Source organism: Cydia strobilella, chromosome 1 (assembly GCF_947568885.1).
Source record: "Cydia strobilella chromosome 1, ilCydStro3.1, whole genome shotgun sequence".
In the NCBI taxonomy this organism is placed as follows: domain Eukaryota; kingdom Metazoa; phylum Arthropoda; class Insecta; order Lepidoptera; family Tortricidae; genus Cydia; species Cydia strobilella.
The window spans coordinates 27,137,087-27,152,078 of NC_086041.1; the positions used below are offsets into that span (position 1 = coordinate 27,137,087).

The following is a 14,992-nucleotide window of genomic DNA, read 5'->3' on the forward strand; positions in this document are numbered from 1 at the left end:
AAATGAGACAGTCCCTGGTTCTACTATTAATGGCGTAACTGTCGTGCACGGAGCTAATAGCGACACAATCTCAAGGCCAAATATAATCTTGTTAGTGACCCTAAAAACGAGCGCTTTTTCAACGCGCGTTAAAAAAGCGCTTGAATCTGCCCGCACGCTAAATTCGATTTAAAGACCAAGGCTTAACCCTTAAATGCATATTGTTGCCAAATGTATACAAAGCATTAATATATTACAAATATTAATATATTTAGTTATATTTAAATTTCATTAAATTTAGTATTTTGTGTTAACCCTTAAATCATGCATTTAAGGGTTAAAGCTGAAAATCCAACAACGCTTGATAAAAAGCGCAACCGCCATCATGTGAATGAATACACATGTTTCCATTTGTGTCATTCAAACGCTTTTTTAACGCGCGTTGAAAAAGCGCTCGTGAGCATGAGGCCTTAGGCTTTACCATGCTTTACAGGGCACGTGTTATAATATAATAGTACATTACGTATTGTGCTCATTATCGCACTAGTGCGATAAAGTAGCACCATATGTACTGTAAATGTTATAATAGATACAAATATATGAAAAATAGCTTTACAGTACATATGGTGCTACTTTACCGCACTAGTGCGATAATTAGCACGTTACGTAACTATGTCGAAAATTTTAAAGGCCATATGTACTGTAAAACGTACGATACATGTGCGAATAGGTTATTCCAATAGGATAAATATATCGCACTTGTATCGTGATGTACCTAATCTACATGCTCAATCAGATATCAGGGAACAAGGAAAATCAAGAAGGCAGATTTAAATAAAACCACGACAGATAGAACAGACATCAAATTTAATAGATATAAGTTTTACCTATATATATTTGTTTAACATTCATATTGATTAATATTATATTGTCTACCCATAAACAGGCATACTTGTTATGTATCGATTACAACACGGAGGAATTAAACATGACTAGAACTATTTAGAGAGTGTAAGCCGCCCAGAACTACACATTTCAACAATTTTAACTATAAAACTCCCGTGAGACTCAAACATATTAGATTATTTTAAACCGGGTCACTCACGTATTATTAAGTCGAATAGCTCGACATGTTTCGGTCCAATTTAAGAGGACCGTCTTCACGGAGACACGACACGTCTTCGTCTGTCGTGAGCGGCCGGGCGAGTCGGGCTTTGGCCCGCAGTACACGCCGCGCCCTCGACCAGTGAAGACGTGTCGTGTCTCCGTGAAGACGGTCCTCGTAAATTGGACCGAAACATGTCGAGCTATTCGACTTAATAATACGTGAGTGACCCGGTTTAAAATAATCTAATACATTTCAACAAGATTAATACCTCCATAAATAAGTACCTACTCGTTTGAACATCGTCGGTACAAAATGCAAACACAGGCTATTTGTATTTGAACTTATTTTTCGACATATTTGAAATTGGACACTACATGGTCTTCTTTTTTGTCATGAAAATATTTAAAGTAATGCAATTATGTTTAAGAGCACGATACTTTTTCTGACAAACAATAATGAGCCCTAATCTTTGTGACATAAGCTTGCAATTCCAACATTGTTCAATATGTTATTAGTGTTCGCTATGGGTACTTAATATTTTATTAGTGTTCGCTGGAAAAAATATCTGCGCCTATAGAAATTACTAGCTGTTTTTTTTTTTTCATATTAAAAATATCAAATAGGTTCAATTTTAATTAAAAGAGATCCATCGGAAAGCACCTTCGCCTCGACATCTCTTGCTTTTGTATGTTTCAGACCACTAAGTATTTAAACCAGACAATTTTACCAATTCTTTAAATTCCCAGCCTTAACAAAGGAAGTATCTATGCAAAACAAACTATGAAATAAAGGTAACAAACGAATCCAACTCTCACTCTCTCAGTGATAATAACATATGGTTTATAATGCATAATAAATAATATTAATAACGAAGGCAAATAAAAAAATCCGGCTGGCACAATATCAATTATACGAATTCTAGATAACAGATCTTTGCTTAGATTCAATAAGTGCGACTTAAAAATAATATTCAACAAAATAGTAACAACATTGCATAGATATACACATTTCTGAATGAAAACCATGACATGATTTGATTTCTTCAATACAGACAACGCAATTTAATCCAAACATATAATAGCTTTGAGTAACAAACATATTTCAGTCATTCCCTTTATACTAAGATACCTAAACTTTCGAATTGGCAAAATATCGAAAGAATAAATATGATGATATGAAAAACGTACAGGAATACATCAAAAGATTTTAAAATTCGAACATTTCAACGTCAAGTTGCGACGCCAAACTACATGATCTATTATTTTTTGAAGAGCAAATAAATAAGCGTTGTCAACCTATTGACGTAGCTAGACTTACTATACATATATTATTATACTCTTTGGCTAGACGTCAATAGGTTGATAACGCTGATTTTTCCAAAGAACACTGAGGTACTTTGACATAGACAAGTAGTATAATCAATTTCTTGAATCATGTTTGATAGTAATGTAATCCCAATTTAATTAACTAAAACATCAATTCAATTAACTATTTAAAACATGAGAATGATGACAACTGATAGCAACTCTATACTGACTAAATATCAGTACACAAGTCTTCTGTTCTAACCAGAAGTAACGCTAGCCTTTCCTTTCCTCAATATCAGTAAAAGGGACGGCAGCGATTGATACGCCCACACTGTATGTATATGACTAATGTGTATGTGGTTGCATGTCCCCAGACGGCTCGCACGGGATGGGAGTCGACTACAGCCCTACGGCACCCCACTGCAGCTCCGAATTAAATCTACTCGTACTCGCACTATTCACAACCCGTCGCTCTCGACGCCTAATGTTATAGATCATAAGAAATGTGCCGATCACTTCATCACCCCGCTTAGCTATGTTATTTTAATAGACTTTCAATAAAACAAATGCACCTGGGATGAATTTATAAATCTATATAGCTGCGCATATGATATAGGTAGACATGCTATTTAAATAATACAACCAGCGGAGTAAGAGTTCTTAGTTCCTAGTAATATTTTACTATTATATAACGGCATAAATGTTCTAGGGCGAGCAATAAATTACATTTAATTAATGGAAGTTATACAAAAAATCTCAGAAGAATGATCCAATACACAATACATTAGAACAGAAGTGTAGCCGCTTATAAAATATGCATAGGTATATAAATAAACAGCAAAATGGCCAAACATTTAGAATGGTTAACGTGCTTGGATTAGTATATATTATATTTCATAATTGTAAAGCAAATATTGGAGTAACAAGCGTATAAAGCAGGAAGACTCGAAAGAGTGAACAGTAACGGTAAATGGCATGTAAAGAACATTTTAAAAATATAACATCTCAACGTACCCAGTAATAGTATTATTAATAGTATAAAAAATAACAATACTTGTACATATAAGGTATACGTATACATTTACAATGAGTGTAAGTCAGTCAGACGATACCGTTGTAGAAGGGTTATTCCCACTAGTTATCACCAAGTTGTTACCAGCGAAAACTACTGGGAATTTTTGACGTGATAACGTCTTATAAATCGATAAACACCGGTAGCATGCACGAAAAAGTGTCACGTTGTGGACAGATTTCCATGGTAACGTGACAAAATATATATTTTCTTATGACGTTGTCACGCAAAATTATCGTCCGTAAACAGACTTTACAACCTTTTTTTTTCCATCTTTTTCCAGTAGTTACCATCAAAATTTTGTTGAGTTCAATACTAATAAAATCAGTATAAATACATGATGTTTTTTATAGTCACCTGCAATAATTTACGGCGTGAATATGAAGCAACTATAATCAACAACTTTTGTTATGGAACCAATACCAAAATCGCGAAAATAAAATTTACTCTCCCATACAAATATCAACATCAGACCAGCCAAAATCTATGACACAGCCAATTGTTTTTAATAAATTTTGCTTAAATAAATTATTATAAGTTGATTAGTGTTTCATTTCAGTAAACTGTTTTAAAAATGATCAAAAATACTAAAAATACTGTTTAATTACCTAATAAATTCACTTGAAAAATAATCTACATGGAAGATTAAATATATCCTTATATATATTTTAGTTTTTGCACTTGTACCGGTTAAACTGTTTTAATATTATTGATCACTTTTAAGACAGTTTACTGAAACACTAATCGACTTATAATTATTTATTAAAGCACTCTATATTTATACTATACCTACTGTTTTTATCAGTATTGAACTCTAACAAAATTTTGGTGGTAACTACTGGAAAAAAAAACACCTTTTACCAGTGGTAACAACTCGGTGGTAACTAGTGGGAATAACCCTTCTAGAAGTAGGAATTCAGTTATAAAGGAGATGATGCTATACAAAAGACAGGTCACGAAGCCTTTGCGTTTTTACCGATCTGGGTGCCTAACCAAGATGACGATCGTTGCAAAAAACGAAACGAAACACTATCATTTCCATACATTATTTACGTTTATATTAGTGTTTCATTTCGTTCTCCGAAATCAATTTTATGGTCATATTGGCTAGGCCCCCTGGTTTATTAATGAGGTTTTATTTCAAGTCTGTAAATTCGTCAGCGATGGACATAGAATAGGCATAAATATCAATTCGTACCTGACATTTTGTACAGAAACATAACACAAGTAGAAGCTAATATTACGATCGCTAAAACGCTAAACCACATAGGTACATATTTATACGTTATAATGTAATCTATCGTTCCACAAGTTGGAATCCTCCACGTCTTCTATCGTGTCTGGTCGAAGCTGCAGTCGGAATGTTTACAACAAGCTAATTCTTATTATCTAGTTGGCAAAATTACACCAGTTACATTAACTACATATCTTATGAACTCTAGATAATGCAATCGTGGGACCGAGCGAGACCACAGTGTAAATAAAAAAATACGAATGTGCTTAAATACTACTTACTGATTGGTGGAGATAGCATTAAATCCGCCTTTTGTACGATTGTGTTTTCTTTTGTGAAATAAAGATTAAATAACCAAATAATAAACCTCATACATTAAAAAGTTCTACTATGTGCAGTTTCAGTCAAGAAATGGACACAGCTCAAATGCTGAGCGAGTTCCGACGTTCTTGGGACCTAAAACTCTTATAGAAATCAAGACTATTGATACTACGACTCCTGAAACATATTCGTTACGTGACGAATTCAACAAACACGTTAACTCGAAGAATTCAGATTTCGCAGTTACGAAATTGATAGTGGCTGAGCCTTCTTCTCTCTTTCATTATTCAAAAGCTCGACCACATCGCATTCTTTAGTGCGACGATCACAAATAACAAACGTGACCTAACGTTTTATTTTCTCAAGTTTTTATACATTCTAAAAGATACCATAAAAAGTAAAAACCACCATACCATAGGTTACCATATTCAATAAAAATGTAAATCACGAAAGATACTAATTGGCCTGCTCTTCTAGATGGGTGTAACACGGTATTTTTGTAACTATCTACACTATATACATGATCAATAGGGTATTTGACTATTCTGTTTTTTTTTTAATCCGTAGACTAAAATGACATTTCATGTGGTACTATGAAATGTCATGTCTTACACATGAAACGTCATTTCAGTCTACAGAATAAAAAAACAGACCTCAGTGAAATCAGTTTCTTTTTTCGAACTGTCAAAACGATTTTTCTACTATCGAATTTATATTGAACATTCTACAAACAGCATGTGACGTCACAATCAAATCACCTACTCTTAACTATAAAACTCCGGTGAGACTCAAACATATTAGATTATTTATACCTACTCTTTATAGTTTTATACGGGTTTTAAAATAGAAATTGTTTCCAAAAAAATGACTGCAGTCTACGTTTCTCTATTAATCTTCTGGTGCTTTATTTCATGCATGGTGTAAAATATTTATTTTAAATACAGTCAAATACCCTATAAAATACCCGAATTAAACGCAATAACTAATTTTAAACTTCAAAGGCAAGTGTTTCATTTTCGATCTTTGTCGAACGTATGCTACTGGCACCGTGTATAATATGCAGGGTTTCCACATAAACTGACCATAGTTAGTATTTACCTAACAGTGATAAAATTGCACACAAATACATACAACTACCTATCATTATGACAATTTCAAATATATAGCACACGAAGGCGATCAAGTAAAAGGTTCCCTGTTTCCTTTCTATTTCTGCTTACGTAAAATACTGTCCCTTATTTGTAAGAAATAAAGATGCTACAAGAAATACATTATTGACTGGTTTCATAAAGTAGAATTTTTAAAATTAGATCTGTTATATTTTTAAACTAGTCCAACATTTTCGTTATGGCTATTAGTTTAGTGTTACAAATGTAACAATTTAATAAGATTACCAAAACATTAGTACGGAACATCTGCTCTCGTCATCACTATTGTGAAGTCACGATTGCTTAGACTGCGTATTGGAAAAAGGATTGTTAAATTAAACTCAGCAATCAGTTTGCAAGAAGTGGTATTTAGTGGTAGACACAACAAAAATGTGTAATTATATCTTGTACACACTGGTGTGGTTTGTATTATATTCACTCGACTATAATTTAATATTAAATAACTCGTTTCAATTGTCTTCCACGTACCTATCCTACCAAATCGAAACACCAAGGGCGTTAGTTACCACCACCCTATTTATAAGCTGTGTATCGAAAGTGATTAACGAAATCTCATTATAGGATAAAACTACGAAACGGTGTAAATTTCATTGTATCTAAAAATATATCAAGTGTAAAGTAAAACAAGAATATGTATGTAATATGAGCAGGTCTTTTAACATCCGTTACTTCTATAATATCCGTGTATATTTGGCAGCTATTACGATACTCTAGATGCACAGAACGGAAAACGCATAAGTCGAAGACGATTATCGAGTCTTAATTTTAATATTGCACTTGATTGTTAATTTGTTAGTCGGTGAGTCCATATTGTATCGAATCGCTGTAAAAGCCAAAAATAATTAACTAATAGGCACTTCAAAAGGTACAGAACAGCTATCAATTTCTTCAAATAATCCTTTATAATAACGTATTACAGTTGGACAATATGAACGCACCGCACCTTAACATCTATCAAACGTGAACATTATTGCAATTCGTTTAAGATAAGTAGTACAGACGGATACATTTGTATTTTTTTATTATTATAAATATTTTATTGCTGAAACACGGGTAACGAAATGGAGGTATTCGTTACGAGATTTCACCGCGAAAAGGCTTCTTCTACGTCTATCTAAATCCTAATCATTTCCCTGTGAGCTGTCAAAAGTGACTAAATTCCATGGCTCTAAATGGATATAATGTGGCCTAATAAGACGTTTAGTCGAACAAAACGCAAAATGACTAAAATAGAAAAATACCTATACACCAAATGCAATAAATAACCGACAATGCGTTTGTAACAAAATTACGTCTGAAACTCGACATATACCTATTGTTATACATATATGTATAACTATTGCGTCAATGACGCTTAAAACAAGTACTAGAGTTATTTTCTGATTCAAATATAATTCACTGCAAGGTCATTGAGATATTTGACAAGTCAGCGGTTCCGTAATTTTGTATTCCATAATCGCCGTACGGCGGATAAATCTATTTTTACTTTGTGACAAAGACTACTTCCGAACATTGCAATAATATAGAGTGACTATGTAATAACTTGATTTAAGTACATCACGACTAAATTTAGTAAAAGCACCATAGAAGTTAAACGTAACGAATACGCGAAATTCACGTTAAAACAATCCAGACAAAGCTGGAAAGACTACAGAACAAAAGGCTTAGGTAATCCATGACATTTACGTTGAATGACACAAGACAGAAGACACTGAGGATTTCGTAAAAGATTACTTTTAATTGGCTCAATTTCAGCCAATTAAAAGTTATCTTTTACGAAATCCTCAGTGTCTGTGTTTAAAAGTCTTGCTTCTCGATTTAAGTTTTTGAACTTCACTGGAAACATTGGATACCAATATTGAAGGGGAGTAAACTAAATCTCTAAGCGATAGAATTGTGCACCTCAAGCGGTGCTCAAGATTTGTAGAGGGCCGAAAGTTGTTCTAGTTAGCAAATCATTGGCTATAGCTGCTTAATCCAAACCTACTCCAGTAGGACTCATGACTGACATTATTGGGGCTTTTTCATATTAACGAATACCTTTAAATCCGCCCAGGACAAGGCCACTACGATCTTAACAATTAATGACTGTTACTTAAAATAGTTAATATTATGGCTAGCCGAACATTATCTTTCAAGTTACGATGTTGGGAAGAAAACTTGGGGTCTTAATTACACAAAAAAAACTGTAAATAATTATGTAGATTGATTAAGAGAGCTATATTAAAAATAGTTCCTTACGATGGGGAAAAATATTTTGTACATGAATTTCAAATAATATCAGTGGAAGCAGTACTATAGTTTTATATTAAAGTCGAACGGTAGTCGTAAAATATAAGTATCGGCTATCATATTAATTTCTAAGTATAATGGAATGTTAATCTACAACCTACATTACTGACTGAGCGGTTAGTAGGACTACAGTTTCCAAGCCATTATATTATAATATGTCGTTCGAGCCGACCACTACAGCTCGCACGCTCGGACGCTCATGTGTGCGCATGCGCAACACTCCACACCGGCACATGCGCGGCATTACTTCATGTAAATCAATTACACAATAAATAATAATTATACTTAAGTTATTACAGTTTTAATACCTGGATACGGAAGGTAATCTTTTTGTTTTAATCTAATTACTTCAAAAATGGCGTTCAATAAAGTGTATAATTGTTTAATGCATCTGCAATAAAAAAAATATACTTAGCGCATTAAACACAATCACTAACCAGAAATCATTGGAATTACCATCATAAGAATAATTTTCATAATTAACATTACTTTTGGAACAACTCTACAAATTACTAATCAAAGGAAAAACCATCGTAGAAACCTTATACCAAAAACGACAGTGAAAATATTTCAAAGTATGTTGTGCTTCCGATATGTATAGATATTACATTTGAACGCATATTATCAAACACCTGGCACGGAATCGTGCGTCGGACCTGACCTAGTCGAACGGTGGGGCGCCGGACCCGGGCCACTAGTCCGCCGACCGTCGCGGTCGCGACACTCGGCCGAACGTACCTCTACACTACGTTATCATATAAATGCAATAACATAACAGACACCCCTCACTAGATACACTTCGGATACGAAGACACACCTCACTATCACGACATACTCGCATATTCTTAGCACGAAACGGAGCGAAATTAGTTAAACGGTTACTCGATTAGCCGACCGACCTGGGATGTAAGTATTCGGGGCCGACACCGGGGCGCCGCGGCCATGCGAGCGCCCGCGGCTGCGGCGGCCGAGCCGAGATAGAACGGTACGCAATAAAACTACGAGATTACGAAATCGAAACAATATTGCCGTCGCCGAGACTCGACCGGAAACGCGATCCACTCGTACGTTCCTCTCCTTAGGCGATAATATCACAGATTCCTAACAAAAGTAAAGAGCCTCGGGGGCGGAGACGCCGTCCTGGGGTTCGGCGCGGCCGCTAGGGCGGAGCGAGGGGCCGGGAGCGCGCCCCGCCCTCTAGCCCTCCGGCGGCCCGCACAGCCGCTCCAGCTCCAGCAGCTCCTGCCACACCACAACCAGCATGTTCAATATCAAACACTGACCGACGCCACCGACACGCACGCTCGCTGACGCCGACCGCCACACACTGGCTAAATAATAATAAATATATATGGCAGTCGGCGTTGGCGCCGGGCGTCGATGCCCTCGGGTTACAACATGGAATGACGGCGCATCGTTACATTGCGTATGGTTTAAGCTTGATCAGTGAACTAGAGATGGCGACACAGCCAATAGGGGGGAGGGGGGGGTACCTGGTCGCGATGGCGTTGCAGCTCGTGGCGCAGGCGCTCGTGCGCGCGCGCCAAGGCCTCGCGGCGCGTGGCGTACGCCTGCTCCAGCTGCGAGCACTCCGCCACGCCGCGCTCTACCGACTGCAACAAACATTATAATAAGGCTGCGGTCTCCCTTTCATGCCAGTATACAAATGCACTCGTACATCAACGGTCTTCAGTTGACGTCGACGTCGGCGTCAGCGCCCGGTCGCCTGGTGGCCTACAGACGTCGTACGCGATGCCGTTATTTACGTTTAAGAGTCACACGAACACGCAGCCAAAAAGCCACTTCCATACAATCGAAATTACGGTCTCGTTTTAAGAGGACAGACTTAAATTACACGGAACTTGGCATGGACATTTACTTACTAAACTACGTTTTCGTTACTAAAAGTTAACACACTATGGGGACATCTTCCACAATAAGCTAGGTAGTGTATAGGCCTCGCCATTTAGAAAGTGCCCAGCAGTCACGTACACAACAATGTCGTAATAGAATTCCCATCTCCATACTTTTTATACCATCTTGCGTGATTCTGCTGACTCTCCAAATGACGAGATCTATACAGTCCGTTAACTCTGAGAATGACCTTCGGATTTTAGAAACATACATCAGGTATCGGCGGCTGCTATTCTGCTTTCTTATTAACTCACAAAAAGTTTTACTTACCGCAAAAAGTTAAGGATACCCATTGTCTCAATGTAAAACTAATATTGCGATTTGCCTTTTTGTCATTATCTAAATAAAATAGAATCAGAATTTGAAATTCGTCCGGAGGTAATTTGAAAACAGAACGTCACACCGTCATTTACTACTTCTGGTGGAAATTATATAGAGTTGTTAATACCAGTCACATATTTCAATTCATATGGTAAAATTATACAACTTTTTAAATTCAAAAATTATTTCCCGTGATTGACTATTTACAGAAATACCCTTTTTGAGATGAGTCCCCGTTAAATTAATTGCCGAAAATATTAAATTAAATATTTACCAACTAGTTATGGTGGTATTAACTACTCTATAAAGTTTAAGGCTGAAATGAAAAGACAACTGCACTCTTTGGGTGTTGGATTGCAACTAAATCAGTAAGACGCTGTCATTTTTTATTACGCGATTACGTCCGATTTTACCCGAAAAACGAATGTCATTCTGAGAGTTAACGGACTGTACTAACAGTCGCATCAACTGTTTTTGATTAAGCTAAGAGCACAGTAGATATAGTAGTTTTAATAAGATTCGTGCATCTAGCCTGCAAGCTTATGAGTAATAACAAGAATAATTATGACAAATAACATACCTGCGAGTGAATCTCTCGCTTTATCCGAAGGATCTCGTCCTTGTCCCGGTTCGTTTTCTTGGCGAGCGCCTTGACTTCCTTGTTGCGGTCGTTGGCGAGCCGGCTAAGGACCTCCTTCTTTTCCGTGTCCAGCATATCCTATCAAAATGTTATTAAACCATATTTAAGAGGAAAGGGAACGGCCGCTTCCCCATACAAACGTAGTCCCCATTTTCCTCCGTGGATATTGACATTATGAAAAATATTTTTACATAATTTGATGTACCTAAATTAACCATAGCTACGTTTGACCATTTTCGAGTTTTTGATAATTGTAAAAATTAGGACCGCAAAACAGTTTTCTTAAAAACAACTCTAATAATAATTAAAAATTCGAAAAAAATCAAACATAGGGGCATACCTGTGGTAGATATACAACAAACTGTGTCAACATTATTTTCAATAAGCTAATATCCAGAGAGGAAAATGATGACTACGTTTGTATGAAAAGGCGATTTCGCGCGGGTCCTCCACTTTCGTCTTAATACTGTATTTTTTACAAATATAAGACAAGTATTTAGTTTGTGATTGACAGATAGCTGACAAAGATGGTAACTGCCTCCTAGCCTAATCGTGACCCTACACCCTACCCTACAAAGCAAGAGGTCCCGGCCCGGGTTCGAATCCTGGTAAAGTCATTCATTTATTTGTTTATCACGAACATGTGTTCCTGAGTTATGGATATAATCCGTTATCTATGTATCTAAGTACGTATTTATCTATATAAGGATATAGATATATATCGCCGCCTAGTACCCATAGTACAAGCTTAATTTGGGGCTTGGTTGATCTGTTTAAGATAGTCCCCAAATATTTATTTATCATTTATTTGTTAGTTAAAACACGCCGCCCAATCGTATAATGCTTGCGATATTGACTTGCAAGCAAGCTTCACTTGGGCGCAATTTTAGGATATCATGGTGTAAAATAGCGTACGATGCAACTAGAGCTCTGGTTTCCTAGGATAGCGGCCGGTGGCGTCATATCATATAGCGGCCGTCTCCATACAAAATATACTCATCCATATTTAGCCGTATCATTTTGTATGGAGACGGCCGCTATATGACGGCCCGTTACAAGTAAAATAGCGAACGACACATACTCACGACATGCACTCACAGTGAGCGCCCGCATCTGCCGCTGCTGGTCCAGCATGACGTGCTTGTCGAGCGCTGCGTAGATGGCGTGGTGGTAGCGCAGCCGGAGCTCCCGCTCGGCGGCGACGGTCGCCGTGTGACATGTACTCACAGTGAGCGCCCGCATCTGCCGCTGCTGGTCCAGCATGACGTGCTTGTCGAGCGCCGCGTAGATGGCGTGGTGGTAGCGCAGCCGGAGCTCCCGCTCGGCGGCGACGGTCGCCGTGTGACATGTACTCACAGTGAGCGCCCGCATCTGCCGCTGCTGGTCCAGCATGACGTGCTTGTCGAGCGCTGCGTAGATGGCGTGGTGGTAGCGCAGCCGGAGCTCCCGCTCGGCGGCGACGGTCGCCGTGTGACATGTACTCACAGTGAGCGCCCGCATCTGCCGCTGCTGGTCCAGCATGACGTGCTTGTCGAGCGCCGCGTAGATGGCGTGGTGGTAGCGCAGCCGGAGCTCCCGCTCGGCGGCGACGGTCGCCGTGTGACATGTACTCACAGTGAGCGCCCGCATCTGCCGCTGCTGGTCCAGCATGACGTGCTTGTCGAGCGCTGCGTAGATGGCGTGGTGGTAGCGCAGCCGGAGCTCCCGCTCGGCGGCGACGGTCGCCGTGTGACATGTACTCACAGTGAGCGCCCGCATCTGCCGCTGCTGGTCCAGCATGACGTGCTTGTCGAGCGCCGCGTAGATGGCGTGGTGGTAGCGCAGCCGGAGCTCCCGCTCGGCGGCGACGGTCGCCGTGTGACATGTACTCACAGTGAGCGCCCGCATCTGCCGCTGCTGGTCCAGCATGACGTGCTTGTCGAGCGCCGCGTAGATGGCGTGGTGGTAGCGCAGCCGGAGCTCCCGCTCGGCGGCGACGGTCGCCGTGTGACATGTACTCACAGTGAGCGCCCGCATCTGCCGCTGCTGGTCCAGCATGACGTGCTTGTCGAGCGCCGCGTAGATGGCGTGGTGGTAGCGCAGCCGGAGCTCCCGCTCGGCGGCGACGGTCGCCGTGTGACATGTACTCACAGTGAGCGCCCGCATCTGCCGCTGCTGGTCCAGCATGACGTGCTTGTCGAGCGCTGCGTAGATGGCGTGGTGGTAGCGCAGCCGGAGCTCCCGCTCGGCGGCGACGGTCGCCGTGTGACATGTACTCACAGTGAGCGCCCGCATCTGCCGCTGCTGGTCCAGCATGACGTGCTTGTCGAGCGCCGCGTAGATGGCGTGGTGGTAGCGCAGCCGGAGCTCCCGCTCGGCGGCGACGGTCGCCGTGTGACATGTACTCACAGTGAGCGCCCGCATCTGCCGCTGCTGGTCCAGCATGACGTGCTTGTCGAGCGCCGCGTAGATGGCGTGGTGGTAGCGCAGCCGGAGCTCCCGCTCGGCGGCGACGGTCGCCGTGTGACATGTACTCACAGTGAGCGCCCGCATCTGCCGCTGCTGGTCCAGCATGACGTGCTTGTCGAGCGCCGCGTAGATGGCGTGGTGGTAGCGCAGCCGGAGCTCCCGCTCGGCGGCGACGGTCGCCGTGTGACATGTACTCACAGTGAGCGCCCGCATCTGCCGCTGCTGGTCCAGCATGACGTGCTTGTCGAGCGCTGCGTAGATGGCGTGGTGGTAGCGCAGCCGGAGCTCCCGCTCGGCGGCGACGGTCGCCGTGTGACATGTACTCACAGTGAGCGCCCGCATCTGCCGCTGCTGGTCCAGCATGACATGCTTGTCGAGCGCCGCGTAGATGGCGTGGTGGTAGCGCAGCCGGAGCTCCCGCTCGGCGGCGACGGTCGCCGTGTGACATGTACTCACAGTGAGCGCCCGCATCTGCCGCTGCTGGTCCAGCATGACGTGCTTGTCGAGCGCCGCGTAGATGGCGTGGTGGTAGCGCAGCCGGAGCTCCCGCTCGGCGGCGACGGTCGCCGTGTGACATGTACTCACAGTGAGCGCCCGCATCTGCCGCTGCTGGTCCAGCATGACGTGCTTGTCGAGCGCCGCGTAGATGGCGTGGTGGTAGCGCAGCCGGAGCTCCCGCTCGGCGGCGACGGTCGCCGTGTGACATGTACTCACAGTGAGCGCCCGCATCTGCCGCTGCTGGTCCAGCATGACGTGCTTGTCGAGCGCTGCGTAGATGGCGTGGTGGTAGCGCAGCCGGAGCTCCCGCTCGGCGGCGACGGTCGCCGTGTGACATGTACTCACAGTGAGCGCCCGCATCTGCCGCTGCTGGTCCAGCATGACGTGCTTGTCGAGCGCCGCGTAGATGGCGTGGTGGTAGCGCAGCCGGAGCTCCCGCTCGGCGGCGACGGTCGCCGTGTGACATGTACTCACAGTGAGCGCCCGCATCTGCCGCTGCTGGTCCAGCATGACGTGCTTGTCGAGCGCCGCGTAGATGGCGTGGTGGTAGCGCAGCCGGAGCTCCCGCTCGGCGGCGACGGTCGCCGTGTGACATGTACTCACAGTGAGCGCCCGCATCTGCCGCTGCTGGTCCAGCATGACGTGCTTGTCGAGCGCCGCGTAGATGGCGTGGTGGTAGCGCAGCCGGA

The 14,992-nt window shown here is 41.7% G+C and overlaps 1 protein-coding gene across 1 annotated transcript in view; it reads right to left on the bottom strand.

Moving 5' to 3' along the window:
* Positions 1-8,374: 8,374 nt before the first annotated feature.
* The window catches only part of LOC134744272 (1-phosphatidylinositol 4,5-bisphosphate phosphodiesterase classes I and II), a 98,368-nt gene continuing 91,750 nt past the window's right edge, over positions 8,375-14,992 (bottom strand). Inside the window, exons 19-21 of the mRNA XM_063678025.1 lie at positions 11,298-11,435; positions 9,976-10,095; positions 8,375-9,724 (exon numbers count right to left, since the gene is read on the bottom strand). Coding sequence (XP_063534095.1) covers positions 9,680-9,724; positions 9,976-10,095; positions 11,298-11,435 — 303 coding nt within the window. The 3' untranslated portion in view covers positions 8,375-9,679. The remainder of the gene's footprint in view (positions 9,725-9,975; positions 10,096-11,297; positions 11,436-14,992) is intronic.